At 35.2% G+C, this 21903-nt stretch overlaps 2 protein-coding genes across 3 annotated transcripts in view; one reads left to right on the top strand and one right to left on the bottom strand.

Annotated features, from left to right (window-relative positions):
• LOC126882130 (monocarboxylate transporter 5) overlaps positions 1 to 21903 on the bottom strand; it is a 681181-nt gene that overhangs the window by 6954 nt on the left and 652324 nt on the right. The window lies entirely within an intron of this gene.
• LOC114342228 (zinc finger CCCH domain-containing protein 13) overlaps positions 1 to 21903 on the top strand; it is a 158488-nt gene that overhangs the window by 96990 nt on the left and 39595 nt on the right. For both annotated transcript variants that reach the window (XM_028293017.2, XM_028293018.2), the window contains one exon: positions 2763 to 3052. In XM_028293017.2, the coding sequence (XP_028148818.1) occupies positions 2763 to 3052 (290 nt within the window). The remainder of the gene's footprint in view (positions 1 to 2762; positions 3053 to 21903) is intronic.

Genomic DNA, 21903 nt, shown 5'->3' with positions numbered 1-21903 from the left:
TTCATTTATCTTTTTCTGTCTTTCGAATTCTTTGCAAATTTTATTTGTGGCAAGGTGATCAAGATCGCAGTATAGGCATTTTGGTACAGAAACTGTGCAGCTTTGTACTGTATGTTCATCGGAACATTTCGGGCATCTTGCTTTTCCCCTGCACTGTCTTTGTGAGTGCCCAAATCTTAGGCATTTGAAGCATTGCTGTACAGGAGGGATGTATGGATCTACTATTACCAAGTTTGAATATATGATTATTTCTTTAGGGGGAGTTCTTACGTCAAAGAGTAGTTGTACAGTTCCTGTTGGAATGTATGTAACGGTCCCACTGCTATCTAAAACTCTTCTGTTAAGTCTTCTGGCCGATATAATTTTCACGTTTTTTTGTAATTTACTGTCGTTAACTATGTTTTCCATTGAAATATTTATACTTACATCTCTAATAATACCCCTTGATGTTAGCATTTTTTGAGGTATATAAGCAAGAAATCCTTTCTCAAGGATTTCTGTACTATTTAGTACCATATTTGCCTGTTTGGAGGTGTTAAAAATTACTCCAATTCTATTCATGCCTTTTCTACTAATTTCTTTAATTCCAGTCGTACCCATTGTATGAAATACTTTCCCAATATCCATAGGATGGATATTTCCTGCTTTTCCCTTGTCACTCTCTATCATAATAAGGAATGGGCCGAAGTCAGTGTCCTTGTATTCAACTTTTCTTCTACTAATATTTTCAATCCTAGATAAGTTATTAACTTCTGTTAACATGATCTGATCGTTTTGGAATTTATTTTTTAAAGCACAGAGTTCTTTTTCTATTAAATTAATGTTATTTTTATGTCTCGGGGCTAGCATGTGTATGGAATTTAAAAAAATTTGCGAGTTCAATGAAAGCAAAGCATAGATCCCGCCCCCTTTGTCAGGGGGGCCGGGAGAGTTAGTGTCCATCTCCTAAGCCAGCCTCTACTCTACTATACTACTGCTACTATGATTATATAAAGGCAAAACTTACAGAAAAGTCCTTAGTATTTCTAATTCACTACTAACGTATTATCCCGTTTTAACTTTTAAATTAACTACTAAATTAATGTTCAAACACTAACTAACTATATCTACAGTATAATTACTTAATTTATAACAATTTTAACGCGATGATTTAAGATTTTTCTAAAAAATAAAACTTGACGTCTATCGTTAGGTGTTACGTCAATGTTAAGATGTCAAATACATAATTTCACCACCTCCATTTTGAGAATTGTCATAGTCAATTATATGACAGCGTGAACTGTAGAAAGGTAGGATAAGCATGTTCCGTAATGAAAGACAGATATCTACAGAGGAAGAATATATGAAGTGCGTTCAGTATGATGATTTAAATGTTAGACGAAAAGAGATATAGTAGATAGAGGATAACAAAAGAGGGCGCCAAACAGGTTTTTAACGGAAAAACAAGTTAAAACGAATACAGAAGATAACTATTAATGAAATCTTAAAGAAAATAGAATAAAATAATTATTTAAAAATAAAATAGCAAAGCTGTGACGTTTGAAACGTTACAACTTCTTATTCTGTCACGTAGAGTTTTGCCTTGTATACTTCTTAGTGTTCTCATTTCAACTGTTCACATCATTTGTAACGTTCTATTTGTGTCTGGTCTTGTTTCTGCCGCATATGTTATAATAGGTTTTATATTGTTCGTTTTCTGACCTCTTTTGAGAGATTTCCATAGCTTGTTATTTCCGCTCCAAGATATTTGAAGTGATTCACCTCTTCCACAGTTTTGGAGTCATTTTCTAATTTGCATCTTATCGGTTCTTTGGAAATTACTAGGCACTTAGTCTTCTCGGTGTTGATAAGCATATTTAGTTCTTTAGCTTTAGTATTAAATGCATGCAGTAGCTTTTGGAGATTGTCTTCAGAATCGGCGATAAGGACAGGAACGTCAGCGTAGCAAACGACTCTAAAGAATGTGTTACTTATCTTAAATTCAGCTGTTCTGGAAAGGTTTTGTATTATTTTGTCCATTATTAAATTACATATGAAAGGACTCAGTGAATCGCCTTGACGGATTCCTGTGTTTATAACTATGTCTTCTGTTGTCAAATGTCCTGCTCTTATTTTTGTTTTACATTGTTTGTTAATATCGTGTACTAGGTTAATTAGCGTGTGGTTTAGCCCTTTTTCTCCCATTATTTCTAACACGTCCTTTAATCGCACTCTGTCAAAAGCCTTGGTCATATCGACGAAACATATATGCTGGTTTATTAAATTCTATGGATTTTTCCGCTATCTGTCTGATAAAAAATATTGCATCAATGGTGGATCTATTTTTCCGGAAACCTTGCTGTTCTTCCCGTATGGTTACAGTTTTGGCGATTTCTTCCAGGATAGTTTTTGTGAATGCTTTAAGAGTGATGTTAAGCAGAGTTATTCCCCTATAGTTTTCTGTATGTGTTTTCTCTCCCTTTTTGAAAATGAGTATTGTTATACTGTTTTTCCAGTCGCCCGGTATTCTCTGTTCTTCTATAATATTCTTAAATATTATATAAATCTTCTTTAGCAATTTAGAATCAGTGATTTTTCTTTATTTGTTTTTTTATGCTTCTAATACTCCACTTCTTGTAAATATATACTTTTAAATATATTTAGTTTTAAATATTAACAATTCTTTTAAATCGTTACCTTCTTTTTCCAGTGTAATCTTTTATTACTGCCAAAACAAAGTATTTTTACTTATTGATGCTAAAAGCGATTACTACTACTTTTAGTGCCACCTTCAGAAGATTCCAATCTGGAATCGAATCGCAAAAAGGAAATTCCGCCATTGTTGCAACCGGCACCAGCTGCAGAAGAACCTGGCGTTAAACCCGAATCTTCAGAAGAAGAAACCATGAAGCAATCCTCTCCGCCACCAGTTAAACGTGCCGCGGATGAAGCCGTAGATAGTCCGGGTAGTGCAAAGAAGATCTGTGTAAAACAAGAGACCGTCCAACCACCTCTCGAAGATGATCTCAGCGAAATTAGTGATGATGCCGACGATATTCTAAATATGGTTGAAGTAAGTAAAACAGTTTTCAAAGTACGTTTTAAATTCCAGCGTACCTGGTAAAAACTGGGAATAATTAATAAAAGTCTTAAAAGCGAGATAATCAGCCCTATACTACCGTCCTCAAATAAAACGTGGTATGTGCAGCCAACTTAAAACCGAGAAATCGGCTCTCAAAGTTTTTCTCAGGACTATATGTTTTGACAACTTTTTAACGTAAAACATGTTCTAATGATAGTTAAACATTATTTAAAAATATATTCTTAAAAAAATCGTGTGTTTGTCAAGGCTGTAAATAAAAAGTCATATACCGCGTTTTAATTGAGCACCGGACATATTACTGGATCAGAAATAGTGGCGTATCTGCATTTTATTTACAAATTGGATTTTTTACAAGGAAGAATAGTTAACAAAAAAGAAAAATAAATAGCTTATAATTGTTTATTATTTACGCAAAATACCTACATGTCATAAATGTTCAAAATACGAGGTCGCAACACGAGTCTCGATAAAAACGCGGTAAATGCGCTGTGCTCAATTAAAACACGGCAAGTACATGATACTCGCTAGCACATTCGGCATATTCCAATTTGTTTATTTTGGTAGTAAATAAAATGATACGGCTTTCAGACATAGCAGAAGCATAAATAAGGTGACAAGTAAACCACATATAACAAAAGCTCGATTTTCAATGCTTTGCAGATACCGCGTTTTAATTGAGGACGGCAGTATACTGTTACTACAAATCGAATAGAAATGCGTCAAGTCGAATAGAGGTCAGCAAGTCAGATCGGAATTTGTAGGAATTGGTATTCTGTAACTCATCATATCGGAACGTTAGGTAGAAATTGATTTCGACTAAACAAGCTCTGTCGAGATCAAAGTTCGACATCGAAATTCGTCTTGACGCTTGCTCTGCTCATTGGTATCATTATTGTTTATTTGTTAAATAAAATTAGCGATTGATTAATTTTTGTAGCTGCTTAATTTTTTAGTCAACATTACTAACAATTTTCATAAACAATTACACGTAGCTCGAAAAGGAATTGACCGATCGGACCTTACGAAGTCTCATTCGATTTGTAATTCAGAGCTATAATATAAAGCTATTTGCCTAAAAGAAGAAAATTTTTACGGAATATACAGTGGGTGATCATATTATTAGAGCCACCTAGTAAAATTCAATGTTTTAGAGGAAGGGTATATAATTGAGCTGTATCATATATTAATGGATTTGTTTCCATTTGGCTGTCTTGTTACACTTTATGAAAGTGCAATAAATAGTCTGACAATATTAACAACACGCATGTGTGGCAATGCGTGACTCAGATGCCATTGTTTGTCAGTGCTGCCCAGCCTAGCTTGCAACTCGTGTGTCTATTATTTTGTATTCTTGGTGTTTAGAGTTATAATAAACTTTGTGAATTTCCATTGCTCTCTAGTGATATTCTGACGTATTCTAGGCGTATACTATTTTTTATGAATTTAGTGAACATTGCACGTTTGTTACACTAGTGGTACCAGAACATCATGGGAAATCCAAAGACATCTCACCAAGGAAAATAGCAGAAATTAAAACTTTAATATTCATTACTAACAGAACTATTCAATCCAACAGAAACATAGCATCCATTTCTAAAGTTTCAAAGGCAACGTGGACCGTATAAAGAAAAAAATTATATACTATTATAGTGGAGTCAATGAAGGTTTTCACCTCCGATTTCGTTGAACCTCCATCGATTTTCATGAAAATTGGTAGGTATGTAGAGGATACCTCAAGAAACAAAGGTGACATGGTGCCAACTTGCGCTTTTACCCTGGGGGGGATGCCACCCCTTCTCGGGGGTGGAAATTATTTTATTAAAAATAATACCACTAATCGATAGAGGGACAAATTATAAGTAAAATTTGTTATATAAAGTTATTCCAATAAATCAATAGTTTTTGAGTTATTAAAGATCAAAAGTTTTGATTTTTCCTGAAAAAAATCCATGTTTTAAAGCAGTTTTTCATAAATAACTCAAAAACCATAAGTTTCTTCAAAAAAGTTGTTATTACCAAAATCGAAGATAATATAAAAATAAATAAGCTCCTTATTCGAAAAATCCTTTATTACATATACAAAGTGAGTTATATGCAATTGAATATATATTTTTTTCCGCGAATATACTCAAATCTTAGTATTCAAGCTTAAATAACAGGAAAACGATGCACTTTGTTAAATATAGATATTAAACATTTTAATAAAGTACTTAAAGTTAACTATCAAAAAGCTATATAAGAAGTCGATAGCATCAAAATTAAGCAAGTTATGATGGAAATAAAAGGACCCTTATTATATGATGGAAATAAAAAGTTATTTTAAAAAAACCAATAACATTTTCTTTGAAAAAATTTTATAGCGGAGATTTTGTATGTATACAGGTTGTGGGAAGTCCAATTAGTCGTTTGTTGTAGGAGATACGAAAAAAGTTTATTTAGGTGAGATTGGGGCATAGATAATATCAGAATTTAAATACATTTCCAAATATACAGGGCCACCCATATTGACAGCGTGAAACAAAATTATCTGTTGTTTAATGGAACACCCTGTATATTTTTACATTTTTAGATTCTCCTCTATGTTTTATTTCTTCAAATATCACGTTTTGTGATGTTATACGAAGTAGTTTAAAAGATAATTACGTTTTTTTTTTCAAATTTCATAGCAATATTCACCCCCTGTATAATTGTAGTGATTTGACATCAGAAAATCAATTTATGTTCAAGTGATTTTTAATATAGTATATTATTAATAGTTAAAAATTATTAATCTAGCAAACCGTTTAATTTTAGCTAATACAGGGTTGGTCGAAACTGAATGAGTGTTTTCTCAAAGTTTGAGAGTATGAGTTTTCTCAAATGGAGCAGCCTGTAATGCCTGTAATGAGCATTGTAATGAAATGCTATTGTATGGCGCTTTATTATTTCCCACCCTGCCAGTGAGACCTGAATTTATTTTTGAAATAACTTTATGTCTTTAATTATTTTAAATATTTTAAACGATTAAAAAACAATCAAATTAAATTGAAATGAATAACCAGTGTATATCTTCCACATTTACTTCATATTTAACGTAGCCTGTACCATAACAATGCACAGATTATTATCCCTGTATAGCAACGATATACCATGAATGTGAATTAATACTTGAGAAATGTCCTATATCCAGTCTCACAAAAAAAGGGATTCCTCAAACATAATATATATGCAGACAAAATCAGCCAAAGTGATTTGCGATATCTAACTAAAGGCCGTACCAAGTTGGTTTTGTTGAATATAGCATGAAAGCACGACGATACTTTAGTGATAAGCGTATTTTTCGTAGTAGCTATAGTATGTTGTTTTATATTATGTATTACCTATATTAAATTAGTTTTAGTATGTTTCGTTTATCTAAAAAAATGTAAAACAAACAAAAATTCTGTTTTTCTTGTAGTTGTTTTTTCGTATAGATATTGTTTTATATTGTAGTAAATTGAATTTAGTTTTAGTATGTTCCGTTTGTTTGTAGAATTATATTTAATTAGATTTGCTTTAATTACTAAAATAAATAAATTTTCAATTATATTTTATGTATTTGTGGAAAAGGAAACCTAGCATTAGCGGCCACATTTCTATAACGGCCAATTGTTTTCTATTTTTAGTGGCCGTTATTGTCAGGTTTTACTGTACCAATAATATTTTATTAAATTATGAAATATTATTTAAATAAAAAATTTATAAACTTGATAAAAGAAAGTTTGCTTAGAATTTAATCCTCTATCTAATTATGGGGTTATTTTTAATAAAATAGTGTTCACCCATGAGAAGGGGTAACATCCACCCCCAGGATAAAAGCGCAAGTTGGTACCACATCATTTTTGTTTCTTGAGGTATCCTCTAACTACTTACCAATTTTCATGAAAATTGATGGAGGTTCAACGAAATCAGGGGTGAAAACCTTCAGTGACTGCCTTTTTGGAAATATAAAAGAACAATTTTTTTCGTGATTGTCGATTTGCTAATTTTCTGATTTTTGGTTGCTATAAGGTTTGAAAAATTAATAAAAATTATAAATCATGCACATAAATGTAAAAAAATATTTATTTTACTTAATTAAACGAGATTGCTTGAGCCAGAATGCTGAAATCTGCATTTTTATCATTAAAAGAAGGTGGATTTCACCCCTAAAATGCAGAAAGCGCAACTTGGTGCTATATCACTTTTGTTTTTTGAGGTATCCTCTAACTAATCAGCAATTTTCATGAAAATCGATGAAGGTTCAAAGAAATCGTGGGTGAAAACATTCAGTGACTACACTTTGAGAAATATAGAAGAATAGGGTTTTCGTGATTTTTGACTTGTCAATTTTCGGATTTTTGGTTGCTAACATTGCAATTCATAAACATAAATATAAAAAAATATTTATTTTTCTTAATTAAACGAGATTACTTGCGCCATAATGCGGAAATCTGCATTTTTTACAATTTAAAAGTTAGGGGTGTATTGCACCCCTAAAATGTAAAAGTGCAAGTTGATGCTATATAAATTTTATTCCTTGAGGTATCCTCTAACTGCTTACCGATTTTCATGAAAATCGATGAAGGTTCAACAAAATAGGAAGTGAAAACTTACAGTGACTGCACTTTCAGAAATCTAAAAAATGATTTTTAAAAAGGGGTGTATTTCACCCCTAAAATTCAAAAAGCGCAAGTTGGCACTATGTCACCTTTGCTCCTTGAGGTATCCTTTAAACTTTAACCACTCACCAATTTTTATGAAAATCGATGGAGGTTCAACGAAATCTGAGGTAATAACTCATATGCACCTTCATTGACTCCACTATTATTAAACGAAAGTAAAATTTTCTGAGGTGGCTCTAATAATAAATATGATCACATATTGTAAACACTCACAAAATAGGATCACAAAATTCCGCCACCCAAATTTTTTTATTAAGTTTGACAATGTATACTTTATTATTTGTCCTTCAATTTTCAAGATTCTTGCACCAGTTTGTGGGTACATGTATTCATATCATTTGGTATTATTCCGGTAACACAAACATTTTGCTTGCATGGCATTATACACCAGTTAATAGGAAAAAAAATCTTCGATTTCACGTAAAAATGTTAAACAGGGTTTTGAAGGTTTTAAACGATAGATGAGGGATAAATGATGATAATTCCGTGAAGACGTACAGCTAATTTTTGTTCTTCTTTTTTTTTAACAGTTACAAAGAATGAAAACTCAGTTTTTTGACTATAAAACGTTTCTTGTGCATTTTAGAGAAAAATGTTTCAAATAAATATTGTAGACCTTAAAAAGGTCTTTAATTTGGTGGGACATATATTGAAATATATAAACAATTGACCGAGATAATTGTAAAAAACTCTCATTTTTGCACTAATTTATAAATATTAATAACTGTATTTTTTGCACAACAATATTTTTAATTTAACTACTTTAAATTATGCCAATTAATGGGTTATTTCAGTGTGCTAAATTTCAACCAGATCGACCAAATAGTTTAAAAGTTATTCAATTTGTTTATCCCAGAGATCAATTGTTTAAACCTGTTCTTGCCCTAACAGTGACTCCAGAGATATTTTACAAATCGCAATTGATTATTTGAGACTTTAGTTTTAAGACGTATTAAAATATTTTAAGATTTTATCAAAATTGTTATTAAAAAACCGTCCGAAAAAGACCCTACTTTTTAGGTTATAAACAATTATAATTACTTTGACAGTTTCTATGTTATACGCTTGTATGTAGGCTCACTGAAAAGCTGATGAAAAAATACATATTAAAATAGTAAAAAGGATTTTATATGACCAATATAAAAATATAAATCAAGTTATAATTTTTTTTTCAATAAATCATATTTCCATTGTTTGTAAACATTAAGAGCTGAAAATTGAATAAGTTGTTTAAGAAAATCTATATTTTATGTCCCACTTCATAGATTGCATATGCATTGAAAAAAGAAAAAGTCATGACCCTGTGAAGGATTATATCAGCATCCAAAATAAAAGCAACTCATATTCATTTAATTTTTAAATATCTTAAAACAAACATCGCCGGTTGTTGTAAATAACTAGGTGACACAGATTTCCCAATATAATGCACTTGTTTCAAGAACACTTTAGTCAGCTATTTTGATATAATTATTTCATGGTCGAATCAACAATCATAAAAAAACAATTGGGATTGATTATAGATACGTAGCAAGTAAAGAAAGAGAGCAGTCATTATTCATCATTAATTATTAAACCATCAATGTAGTTAGAATATAGACTTTCGTCCACCAACTAGTTACTGATATATTTAACAGTGATCAAATAAACATGTTATGAGTACTTATGAGTACTTAGTGTATTCCTACCCCTATCGAGGTTCATCTCCACATTACTACAACCTATTATATTATATGGCGAACCTTAGAGACGAACTGGACTTCTGATATAGGAACGAAGATGGAAAGAAACTGGAAATGGAGGCGCAGAAAATTTGGGGTAACGTATCCATCCTCAGATTAAATGGTATAAGGTATGCGAGGGAAATATGGAGTTGGAGAGACCTAGCCAGGGTCGCAGTAGCAGACGTCGGCAAGAACGAAGGTTGAGACATGGGTCCACGCCCAGCTTTCAAGAGGACATGGAAATCAAATAGACAATAGTGGACGATAGTGTAGACGTGAGTATCTGTATCTGTAGAGTAGGGAGTGTGAGTCAAGTCCCACAGCACTTAGGCCACAATTGACCCATTGTACATCCTCCCAGGGGGTTGTCGTCCTTAGTTCATTATCCATCCTGCCATTTCCAGGAAGGTGGACAAATCACCTGGTGACATCTCCCCTATATCGGCAGGTGTAGGCCAAGGCTCGCCGAACGCATACTCTCGTATTGACGATAACTCCGGACATTCACATAGGACATGCTCGACAGTTTCGTCATCTCGTTCACACCTGCATAGAGATGTGTCTACTAGCCCCAGTGTGTGGAGGTGTTTTCTTAGTTGACAATGGCCAGTTAAAAAACCAACGGTCAAGCGTAGGTTTTTCCTGGTCATTCTCAAGTACTTTTCTGATGCTGACTTCCCAAGGTTCCTTAGTGTTACCTTGGCAAGTCTACATCCTGGCCCTTCTTCCCATCTTCTTACGGTTTGCGTGTGGGAGTGACATTTGACAGTTTCCGCGATTGTTGTAGTCGACAAGCCAAAAAGATCACAAGGTCCTAAGAGTCTTAGGCCTGCTGCCCTTCTAGCCAGCTGGTCAGCAATGCGGTTGCCTTTATTTCTGTTGTGTCCTTTAACCCACCTCAGGATGATGTTGTTACCATCCGAAGCTTGGGCTAGTGATCCATGACACTCCATTACTAGCCCTGATATGACGCGTGGTCTGTTCAGGGTTAGTAGCGCTTGTCTGCTGTCTGTGCAGATTATTACAGTTTTGCCGGCTATACCTTTCCCGATTATCTCTTTTGCGGCTATGGAGATACCAGCCAGTTCAGTCTGAACTACGCTGGCATTTTTGCCCATGCCCCATTTTATACTAAGGTTCAATGATCTGGAGTATATTCCACATCCTGAGCCTTCTTTCGTTTTGGAGCCATCGGTGTAGATGCAATATGCATTTGCCACGTTTGACTCCCTATGTTGTCTTGTTTCGATTTTGTAGGGTTTGTCGAAGACAAACGTAGGTTTAATTGAGTCGCATCCATGGCCCGCATGCAGCTGGGGCAGTGCCTCCAGCTCACCCCGCCAGAAACGACATCTCAATTGTCCCATTCCTACATCAAGGTTTGCACCCGCTGAGCGTAACCTCATCATCGTCATCAGCGCCACCTCTCTGACATATATGTCTAAAGGGGTAATGCCAATGAACAACTCCATTGCAGCAGTTGGTGTTGTTTTCATGGCACCTGTTATATTTAGGCAAGCCATCCGTTGAATATGGTTTAGTTTGTTGATCGCTGTTGCCTGTAGCACTTTTGGTACCCAAGCAATGGCTCCGTAAGTTAGCATTGGCCTAATGACAGTAGTGTAGATCCAGGCGACCACCATGGGCGAAAGGCCCCAAGTGCGTCCGACCGTTCGCCGACACTGTTCATAGGCAATATATGCTCTTTTAGCTCTACTATCTAAGTGAGAGTTCCATGTTAACTTCCTGTCAAGGGTAATACCAAGGTATTTCACCTCTTCAGAGAAATTCAGACTGCAGTTTAGAATCCTAGGGGGTATTAAGCCCGTGATCCTTCTTTTTCTGGTGAAGAGGACCATCTCTGTCTTTTTTGGATTTATAGACAGTGAGTGTTCCTTACACCATGTTTCTATTAGTCTGAGAGCAACTTGTAATCTCTCGCATAGTGTGTTCTCAAACTTACCGCTTTGCAAGACGGTTATATCGTCTGCATAGGCTATTGTGTAGAAACCGTTCTTGCTGAGTTGGTAAACCAGGGTATCCAACACTATGTTCCAGAGGAGTGGTGATAGCACCCCCCCTTGTGGACATCCCCTCGTAACCATCCCTCTAACCAAAACGTCTTCTACATTTATGCTTATTGCTCTATTTGACAGCATACTGAATATCCATTCGCTCACGGCCAGGGGGACATTCCTGACATTGAGCTGTTGGGTGATGGTTGGGAAAGTTGTTTTATCAAACGCTCCCTCAATGTCTATGAATATACCTAGGGTGGATTCTTTATTATCCAGCGATCTTTCAATTCTTCCAACTACTTGATGAAGTGCAGAATCGGTAGATCTTCCCGAAGTATATGCATGTTGATTTGGATGAAGTGGATTATGAACCAGAACTTCATCTCTTATGTACCCTCTCGCATAGCCTTTCCATCGTTTTCAAGAGAAAAGATGTCAGGCTAATTGGTCGGAAAGCCTTCGGTAGGGTGTAATCCATCCTACCTGATTTTGGTATGAAGACCACACGTACCTCTCTCTCCACTCTCTAGGAATATATCTCAGAGTGAGTAACTCTTAAGCTATTTTTTCATTGCATACAGTCTCACATACACGTATAATTTTCTTTTATTAAATATAATGTAAATACATAAAATTTTGGGATAAGTTAGGATTAATTATTTTTAAATATAAATACACATTAGTAAATTAGGTAAAGTTTTTCATATTTCTATGTAGAGTAAATGGTAAAGTAGAGTATTGAATAAGTGAATTAATTTTTCTACAAAAGACTAACTAAGCTTTCTTAACTACAAATAGAGATTATCTATAGAAGTTTATATTTCTAAGGATAAAAAAAGATTTTTTTGCGATGCGTTAGCACATAAAACAATTAAAAGTATTTTTAAAACTGTCTGCAATTACATAATATGCATATAAGTGTCTAGTTACATGAATGTAGTACTATTTACATGTAGGAAGCGATGAAAATGCAAAATAATAATTTTTATTGTGCGTAAGATTTATATTTACGTCCGATTGACTGTGAAAGCACGAGTATGAAGGAATCTGCTGAAAAAGCAAAAAGCAAAAATTTAAATGGACAATTGGAATTATATACATTCAAGGAAATGTGTAGAAAAACTTTTTGCGATGAGTCAAAATATTATAATTGAATATGAATCATGAAAGATAAACATGAAAGAATATTTTATTGAAAATAATTTCCACGGAAAATGTGAGTTCCGAAATAACGAAGACTAACGAAGAAATAATCAAGATTTAGAGAATTTTTTTTACCAATGATAAGACAAAGAAACATTAAAGACGAAAAATTAAAAACATGACTATGGAAAAGCAATTAAATTAATTATTTACAAGGATATACAACAATTTTTATACAATGATTTTGTGAAGAAAAGAAAGTAATGATGTAAGAAGAAAAATAAAGACATATAAGTTATATATACGGTGACCATATGTACTTATTTAAGTAGGACAGTACTTATTTTTAAATATTGTCCTAATGTACATTAAAACCTTTCTAAGAACACGCGAATGTACTTATTTTTTCTAAAAAATGAATATTTTTATCTTTTACTACTTTTAAACAAATTTCTTTGTATACTGTTCCAGGTATTGCAGCTTTTTTGTCTTGATGGTTTCCAATATTTCCATTCTTTTGTTGACTCTTCTCATGACTTCGTTGTTTGTTACAGGCTCGGTCCATGCTATCTTCAGGTACCTTCACCCACAGTTCAAATGCTTTCAACTTTTTAGTAGTCGACGCGTTAATTGACCATGCTTCTATCCCGTAAGGCAGAGTCGAGAAAATATAACACCTTGCCAGCCTAACTCTCAAGTCTTAATTATTTCAGTTCTCTTGCACAAACTACCTTTCTCATTTTATTGAAGTTGGTTCTTGCCTTCTCTATTCGAACTTTAATTTCTTTGGAGTAATCGTTTGTGTGATTAATTATTGTGCCAAGATAGTTGTAGTTTTCAACTTGTTCTAAAGTCAGGCTTTTATCATTATTTTGGGTTTTTGATATCCTCATAAATTTAGTTTTCTTGATGTTTACTGATAATCCATATTGTTCTCCATACTCATCTATCTTGTTCATTAGCTTTTGGAGGTCTTGGAGGTTGTCCGCTATTATGATAGTGTCGTCCGCATATCTAATGTTGTTAATTGGCGTTCCATTTAGGTACCTTTATTCCTGCTGTTTCTTCCTCAAGAACTTTTTTCATAATTTCTTCAGAGTATGCATTTAATAGTAGTAGTGACAATACACACCCCTGTCGCACTCCTCTTTTAATTTTGAACTCTTCTGATGTGTGTTCGTTAATGCGTATGTGTGCCTGCTGTTTATAATATAGATTTGTTATAATTCAAAGGTCATTGTTTTGCTTTGAGGACGTCCATTAGCTCTTTGTGGCGGACTTTATCGAAAGCCTTGTTGTAATCTATGAAACAGACGTACATATCCTGGTTCACATCCAAGCATCTCTGGATTAGTAATGTAAATCCAAAGTGGGTTTCTTCAATATTCATATCAAGTGTGGTAAATGCGTTTATGAATGATCTTTATAAACATTTTAAGTGTGTGAGACATCAGGCTTATGGTGCGGTGGTCGTACACAAAAATTCACTGCACAAGTGAAACATTTTTACACAAAATGTGTAACCTATCTAGAAAACTGAAGTACAAATTTTCATGAATTTAAACTATTCAAAAGCATAGATCTAAAGTGGGCTCCACACTCTCGCCGAAGTTACTTCGCCAAAGTTGACCGAAGTCCGAAGTTCTCTCTACACACTCGTTCTACTTCGCGAGGAAGTGCGATACCGACAAAGAGCGGTGCGATACCGACAAAGATCCCTTTGACCAGACCGACAGAAAGTGGAAGTAGAACGAAGTGAGGCAAAGTTACACAAGGTGGCCGTCTACTTTCGTACTTGTTGAACCTCGATCGACTTCGGCGAGAGTGTGGAGCTCGCATAAGAAGTGAAATAACATGGAACGATGTTTGTTAAGCAAGAAACCCATTATGAACGGCCGGCACGGCACAGCCCGGCCCGGCACAGGACAGTCCAAATTCATTTGTATAGTTTTAAATGCAACGTAACCCATTATGAGCGGCCGGCTCGGCCCGGCACAGGCCAGCACGCAAACGGAACGGCCAAAATTCTCCGAGGAGAATAAAATCCGTTGAAGTCGAACGGCCTGAACGGCCAGTCGGCGCCAGTGCGTCATAATTGGTAATAAGCAGATATATTGTTGATTTTTTAATTGAAAGCGCGTTGTTTCTTTTGAAATAAAATAATATGGACGACCTTTTCATTGAGAGTGTCAGAGAATACCCATTTTTGTATGATGCATCGTACTCAAGTTATCATGATAGTAAGAAAAAGGACAAAACATGGGTACAAATATCCGAAAATTTTGATCAATGGACAGGTACGTACATTATCTTTTAACCATGAATTCGTTTTTTTAACATGATGCATATTCTTTAAAATTGTGTAGTTTATGTCTTTTAAAAACTTTTATTTTACGATAGTTTTTAAAATATATGATCATTTTTCCGGTGCCGTGCCGTGCCGGCCGTTACAAATGGGTTTTTGGACGTGCCGGCCTGTGCTGTGCCGTGCCGGGCTGTGCCGTGCCGGGCGTTCATAATGGGTTTCTTGCTTTATTCTCTCGAAGCTTTTAAATTGTATATCAAGGCAGCCATGTTAAACGAAGATCAACTCTTTGACGAACTGGGAATTTTGAAAGACGTGGCTACAAGTGAAAAAATTGCTGAGTGGAACAGAAAAGAAAAAAATAGTCAGGATCGATGGCTTAAAGTTTTTAAGTGTGTAGATCAATTCAAACTGAAAAACTTACAATTATTATGCGAATTTATTTTTTCCCTTCCGGGTACTAGTGCGGCTATCGAGTGTTTATTTTCTGTAATAAATAATTATTATTGGACGTCGGAAAAGTCACAAATGTCCATATCCACTCTCAAGGCAGCGATGCTGGTGTACGCAAATTTTGATGAGACTTATATGAAATGTTTCATTTACTTCAGTCGAAGCCGGACCTTCTTAAATTAATTTTAAGTTCAGAAAAATATGAATGATGCAAAAAACCGGAAGAAGATGAGGCTATTCCAGGTCTCTCATCTAAAAACTCTTAATTACAGGCTTGTAACTTTTTCAAAGTGAATGTAATGTGTTATATTTAGTTTAATTGATATAATTTTTTATGTTTAGCTACATAGTTCATTTATTGTTAATGCCAAAAAGTTATATTTGTCCAATAACAAGATACATTTTGCGTTTTTAATATATTTTTGTTTTTTGTACTTTTTTTTCTTTAAAAAGATATGGTCACCGTAGTTATATATGACAAGAAAATCCCATTTGAGGAAAAAGACAAAAAGATTGTTAAACATTAAGACTAAAAAGTTATCTTAGAATAAAGACAAGTATTAAGGATAATTTCAAGAAGATTAATGTCAAAAGATATGGAACAATAGAATTGAAGAGAATTTTGTACCTACAGTACAAAAAGTTGCAGTACCTACAGTAAAAAGTACTATTTAAGAAGAATACTTTGTATTGCTTCAAGTAAAATATAGATAATTAGTATAGTTACTTTAAATTTTTGTAATATAAACTAACTTTAAATTTCTATAATGTTAATATGCTTTGGATGAATACATAAGAAAAGTCATGTAAGACTGTATTTCAATCAGAGAAATAGAGACTTTTTCATTGTGACGGTATAATATAAAGTGACTACTTGCACGAATTAAGTGAGAAAAAACTATTATTTAATAGATAACAAAAACTCATATTATTTATTTAGCGTACATTTACAAGTTTTTCGTTCCTAATCCTTTTTTTTTATGTAAATATTTTATGGGTCCGCGGCCCAGAAACATTAGGATTTATTATTTTTGCCCAGAAACAGTAGGATTAATTATTTTTAGCCCAGAGACAGATTTAGTAGTAGGATTTAAATTTTTAGCCCAGAACCAGATTTAGTGTTAGGATTAAGATTTTCTTAGGGAATGTTCATCATATTTTTCAACAGAATTTTTATTAACACTTTCTTTCGAATTTTTTTTTTTTCATTATTGAACACTGAACTTTTTAGATAATAATTCTTTTTGTTTTTGATTTTGTTTTAAAAGTTTTTGATTTCAATTTTTTTTAATATCGGTTGAATTTTGGTATAAATATGATTTTTTATGTTTTATGGTTAATTAAGGGGACAAATGATTTTTTTTTAATATATTAGAAGCAAAGTTAATTAACAATATAAACCATAAAAAACCACCTCTTGTCAAGAAAAAAGGTACAAATGAACATCAGAAGATTTTAGCATATCCATTTCGTGTTTTGAAACTAACCGACTCTCGTCGAAACTGAGCAGTTCGGATCAGACAGGAATTTAGGGATACAAAATGTAGAAAAAGATTTTTTAAGCGCACAACTATCCATTTTGTCTTTTTTGGAACAAACCTTCTCACGACTAAGGACGTGCAAAAGGACCGGAAGCAAATACAAGGATTTAAAGCTGCGAAAAACTACCCACCGCGTAGGTAAGGGTAGAAAATGAAGAATATATGAAGTGAATACGAGTTTAATGAAGAATTATATAGAAGAATATTATATGAAGAATTATATAAATTAAGAATTATGAAAAATGATATGAATATATATGAAGAATGATATTATATGATATATGAAGTAAATGATAATGAAGAAATATGAAGAAGAAGAAGAAATATAGTTAATAGTACACTATGAAGAAAGTATTAAGTATAAAGAAAATGAAAATATGTATTAGTAAAGTACCGGACAAGATGAAGAGAAAAAAAGGAGAAATTTTTAATAGAAGAATATGTAAAAGGTCAGAATATCAAAAAAAATTATTTTAAAAGTGAAAGAAGTATAATTAAAAAGTAAGTTCAAATGTATGAATTAAAGTTATAATTTTTTTTAAATCTGTGAATTAAGGTAGATGTAGATTGCAAAAGGGGTCGATTGGCCCAGTTGACCTTACTACACTGCGACCTATTCGCGGTGTGCAAGTACTTGGAAGGGAAACGAGAAACGACCGTGCGCGAGTCGCGGAGAAATATTGCAACTATCTTAAATAATTCATATTGTCAATTGAAATTGTCAAATTGACGTATATCTCATACCTTCTGTCATTGAAGCAGAAAAATTATATATTGCTCCACAATATTGATATGATATGCAATTATTATATAAAGGTAAATTTAATTAATTGTATTTTGCTTGCAGTACTGCATTTTAACAACTAATTTTATTTACTACATACAATTGTTTACGTTTGCATAACATAACCTGCATCTTATTTTTTCTTCTTATTATTTTTTTGGACTATGGCCTTGACAATTATCCATCAACCAGGACTAATATAAGTGGCCAATATAATTAAAAGTGCGAATAAAAGTACAGAGCGTAGAAATAGAGGTTGCTTTGCCGAACTTGCACGGTCCCAATAAGATCTTTTGTGTATACCCTACATCTATATTTTAGTCCAAAAGGTCTAGGCTTCTAAGAAAGTCCATTATCCGTTTTGGAGCTAGGTTTGTAATCTGATCAGGATCAAGGAATACCTGTTCCAGATATTTATGGCGTTGCCGAACAATTACTCTGCAATTGCAGATAATACTGCTTTTATAGTAGTTGATTTGCCTCCTAGGTAGGTAATAATTTTCCTAGTGTTTAGCATGGATTGAATCCATTTAGTTATGGAAGGTTGGATACCTTTTGCTGTTGCGGCGGCGCTGATTGATTCATATGAGGTGTTGTCAAACGCACCCTCTATATCTATGAATGCACATAGCGCCACTTCCTTTGATCCTATTGCCTTTTCTATGTCTTTTACGAGACAGTGCAAGGCATCCACGCTGGATTTGCCTGATTGGTAGGCAAATTGTTCTTTGTGAAGCGGTATATTTGTTTAAATATTTAAATATTTGTTATATATATATATATATATATATATATATATATATATATATATATATATATATATATATATATATATATATATATATATTATAAAGTATTTTTTCCATACTTTTAAGTAGAAAGGAGGTAAGGCTTATGGGTCTATATGACTTCGGCTCCTCTGGAGGGCGTTTACCACACTTAGGAATGAAGCATACCCTAACCTCTCTCCACCCTTTTGGAATGTAGCCCAAGATGAAGCTCATCTTGAATATTTTGACTAGATGAGGAGTTAATGTATCAACGCCCTGTTGTAGCAGGGCTGGAAAGATACCATCCTCTCCAGGAGATTGGTAGGGCTTAAAGCTATGTATTGCCCATTTAATTCTATTTTTGGTGAAGATTTTTCCCGCTAGGCTTTTTGCAGCTCTTGATGTTCTGTAATTAGATTCATCAAGATTAACCCTTGGGTCATCTTCAATGAGTGTTGACCCAGGAAAGTGAGATTGTAATAAGCAAATCATGCTTTCATCTATGGTTTCAGTAAACTCTCCATTTGGCTTTTTTATAAGTCCAATACCGTTTGAGTGGTCCTTTGAGATTACTTTTTGGAGGCGTACTGCTGGAGCTAATTCAGTTATCCCCTCGCAGAATTGCCTCCATGTTCTTCTCTTAGACCTTCTAAGTTCTTTATTGTATTCTGTTAGAGCCTTTTTGTAGTCATCCCAGTTACCTATACTTTTGGCTCTATTAAAAGCTTTACGAGTTTGAGCTTTTAACTTACTGAGTTCCCTGTTCCACCATGGCACATCTCTTTTGACGGCTTTGGTCTTGATGGGACAGGCTCCCTCATAGCAGCTAATTATCGTACGATTTAGCCATTGTGAGGCACCTTCCAGTTCCTCTATGGTTTCAATCGAATAAGTTACGCCTTCAACATCTGACCTTAGGGTGTCCTTATATGCACACCAGTCAGTCTGTTTCGGTATTCGACAGGACTGTATCTGTTCCCGGTCAGCCTCGACATCGAACCTTATGGTTCTATGATCCGACATCGATACCTCATCGGAGACATGCCAGTTCTGTATTAGATTTGTAGCAGAGCAACTAGTTAAGGTGATGTCAAGCACCTCTTTCCTATTTGCAGTGATAAAAGTTGGTTTGTTACCTCTATTGATAATGTCTATATTGGAGTTAGCCAAATATTCTAAAAGGTACTCACCACGTTTGTTCGTGTCTGTGCTGCCCCATACTATGCTGTGGGAGTTCGCATCATATCCAAGGATAAGTTGTCTGTTCTTTTTGTTGCACCAACTGATGAGGTCTTTCACTTCCTCTGGCGGAGGTTGGTCTTCATCACCCTGGAAATAGGCAGAGGCAATTATAATTTGCCTTTTGCCCCTTTCCGTGGGGAGCTCCACTTCAGCTGTTGCTAAGTCTCTTGTGATAAACTCCGGAACAGAAATGAATTTTAGTTTTTTAGAAATGAGCAAAGCTGCTCTTGGCAAGTCATGCATTTGTGAATAAATCAACTTACATGTATTATTTGGAAGTCCTTTGATAAGTCCTTTGTCAGCCCAGGGCTCTTGAATGAGCCCGATGTCAGTTAGGTTTCTGCTAAAACTGCTGTTAAGCACACTAGTTGCGGCTTTTGCGTGATGGAGATTTAACTGCAGAAACCTAATATTTTTGTTGGAAGCCATTTTACTGGCTTTTGGGACCTTTATCTGATCCCTTTTTGAACTTCGCAGGGCCCTTTTCCTGGGCCCCTTTTTTTTGTGGCCATTTTTGCTGCTTTACTAGTTGAAGCAGCTTCTGGCTCACTAGGTTTTGGATGGCCTTTTTTTGGTAATATTCTTACCTGGCCAAATTTATAGTTGAGCCATTTTGTTTCACCCTTTCAGCGGAGTTAGGGTCCATTGAAAGAGTGAGCTCTACAGTAGGGCCTTTGTCAACCCTTCTTACAACTCTCCAATTCTGTGAGTTGAGGTCTTCATTTTGGACCTCTAAGAATCGAAGAATTTTTGCATTCGTGGTGTTCAGACTATCAGGAAGATATGTCACAAAGATCTCGGAGTGAGGAATATTGCTTTCCTCTTCCAGTCTCAGCGAGATACCCTCCTGTGGCTGCAGCTCCTGAATTATGCTTTTAAGCCACTCAACTGTGTCTTTGTCAGCACAAGACAGAAGCATCCAACCCGGTCTGAATTGTAGGTTGCTGAATTTAGGCCTAATTGTTGCCTTTGGATCCAGCTCCACTATTTTTTCCAGAATCTTCTCTTTCGTTGCGGCTAGTTGTTCCACTGTTAGTAAAGATTCTGGATGGTTTTTGGGCATTATTCCTACCCTTATTGCCGCTGCAACCTGTCCATAGGATGGTTTGTTTTCTTCACCACCGCTGGTTATCCCAACGGTGGTGCCAACTCCCTTTTTCCTAGGATTTTCTGGCGTGCTCTCCTCAGACCGGATCCTCTTGGACCCTTTGCCCTTGGATACATCCTCGGGTGGTTTTTGTATAGGCTTTTGTGCCTGTTGTCGAGCCTCTTCATATTTAAGGCCTTGTTTTAACAGGTACTTAAACCTTTTTCGGGCAGCGCCACTCAGTTTCTCTCTTTCGGCCTTTTTTGGCCCTTGAGCGATACTTTGCTCGTCTCCGCTGCTTTTTAAAGCTCATCCTCCGATTTATGGCTTGGAACTGGATCCAATTCCATAACCTCGGGATGATTGAGGCTTTTTTCTTCCTCTTTGCCCTCATTGTTTTTAGTTTTTCCTACTTGGTCCATTTTAGTCCCACGAGTATCTAGGGAATGTATGGTCACTCCCAGCAGAGCCTCGCATACCGGGAGAAGGCTAATGAAACCTGGGTTTCGCCTGGTACCCGGAGTCCGCATAATCGTGACTAGGCAACCCCTTAGCCCCGCGGCTCAATTCCTGCGCCACGCCAAGCCTTCGGCTTGTGCTGTTCCACCTTGGCTTGAGGGGGATTTCTGTGGTTCCCTTCCACTTGGCCAGCCAATCAAGGCAAGCCCCCACATCGGTAAGCACATCCTCTACAACCACCGGCTTACCAACACGGTATATACCGGGCAGGTTTCCACAAGTTTGCATTGTTTCCGGATGCCCGCAGAGGTCCCGAACGATTAGTCCAGTTACCTCTGCACCCACCCGTCTACAACACTCCCTCTCCACGCTGTTGTTCCCGGTATTTGCGTACGCCAGAGCTTCGTTAGCCAGCCTCTTTGTGACGTGTCTAGGGGCTAGGACCCTATCCACGTCAGCTCGAAGCTGTTACCACCACACACCACGTGGAGGAGAAGTTGGTCTTTGTGTAGCGTGAATTAAGGTAAAACAAATTACAATTTTTGAGTATAGATTTTCGCGAGATTAAGAAAAGGAATAGGTAAGAATAGACGATGTTTGAGGAATATTTTTATAG

Source organism: Diabrotica virgifera, chromosome 3 (assembly GCF_917563875.1).
Source record: "Diabrotica virgifera virgifera chromosome 3, PGI_DIABVI_V3a".
NCBI classification, from domain to species: Eukaryota; Metazoa; Arthropoda; class Insecta; order Coleoptera; family Chrysomelidae; genus Diabrotica; species Diabrotica virgifera.
Note: the sequence above shows the minus strand (reverse complement) of the source record. Positions and strands in the feature narration are given on the sequence as shown.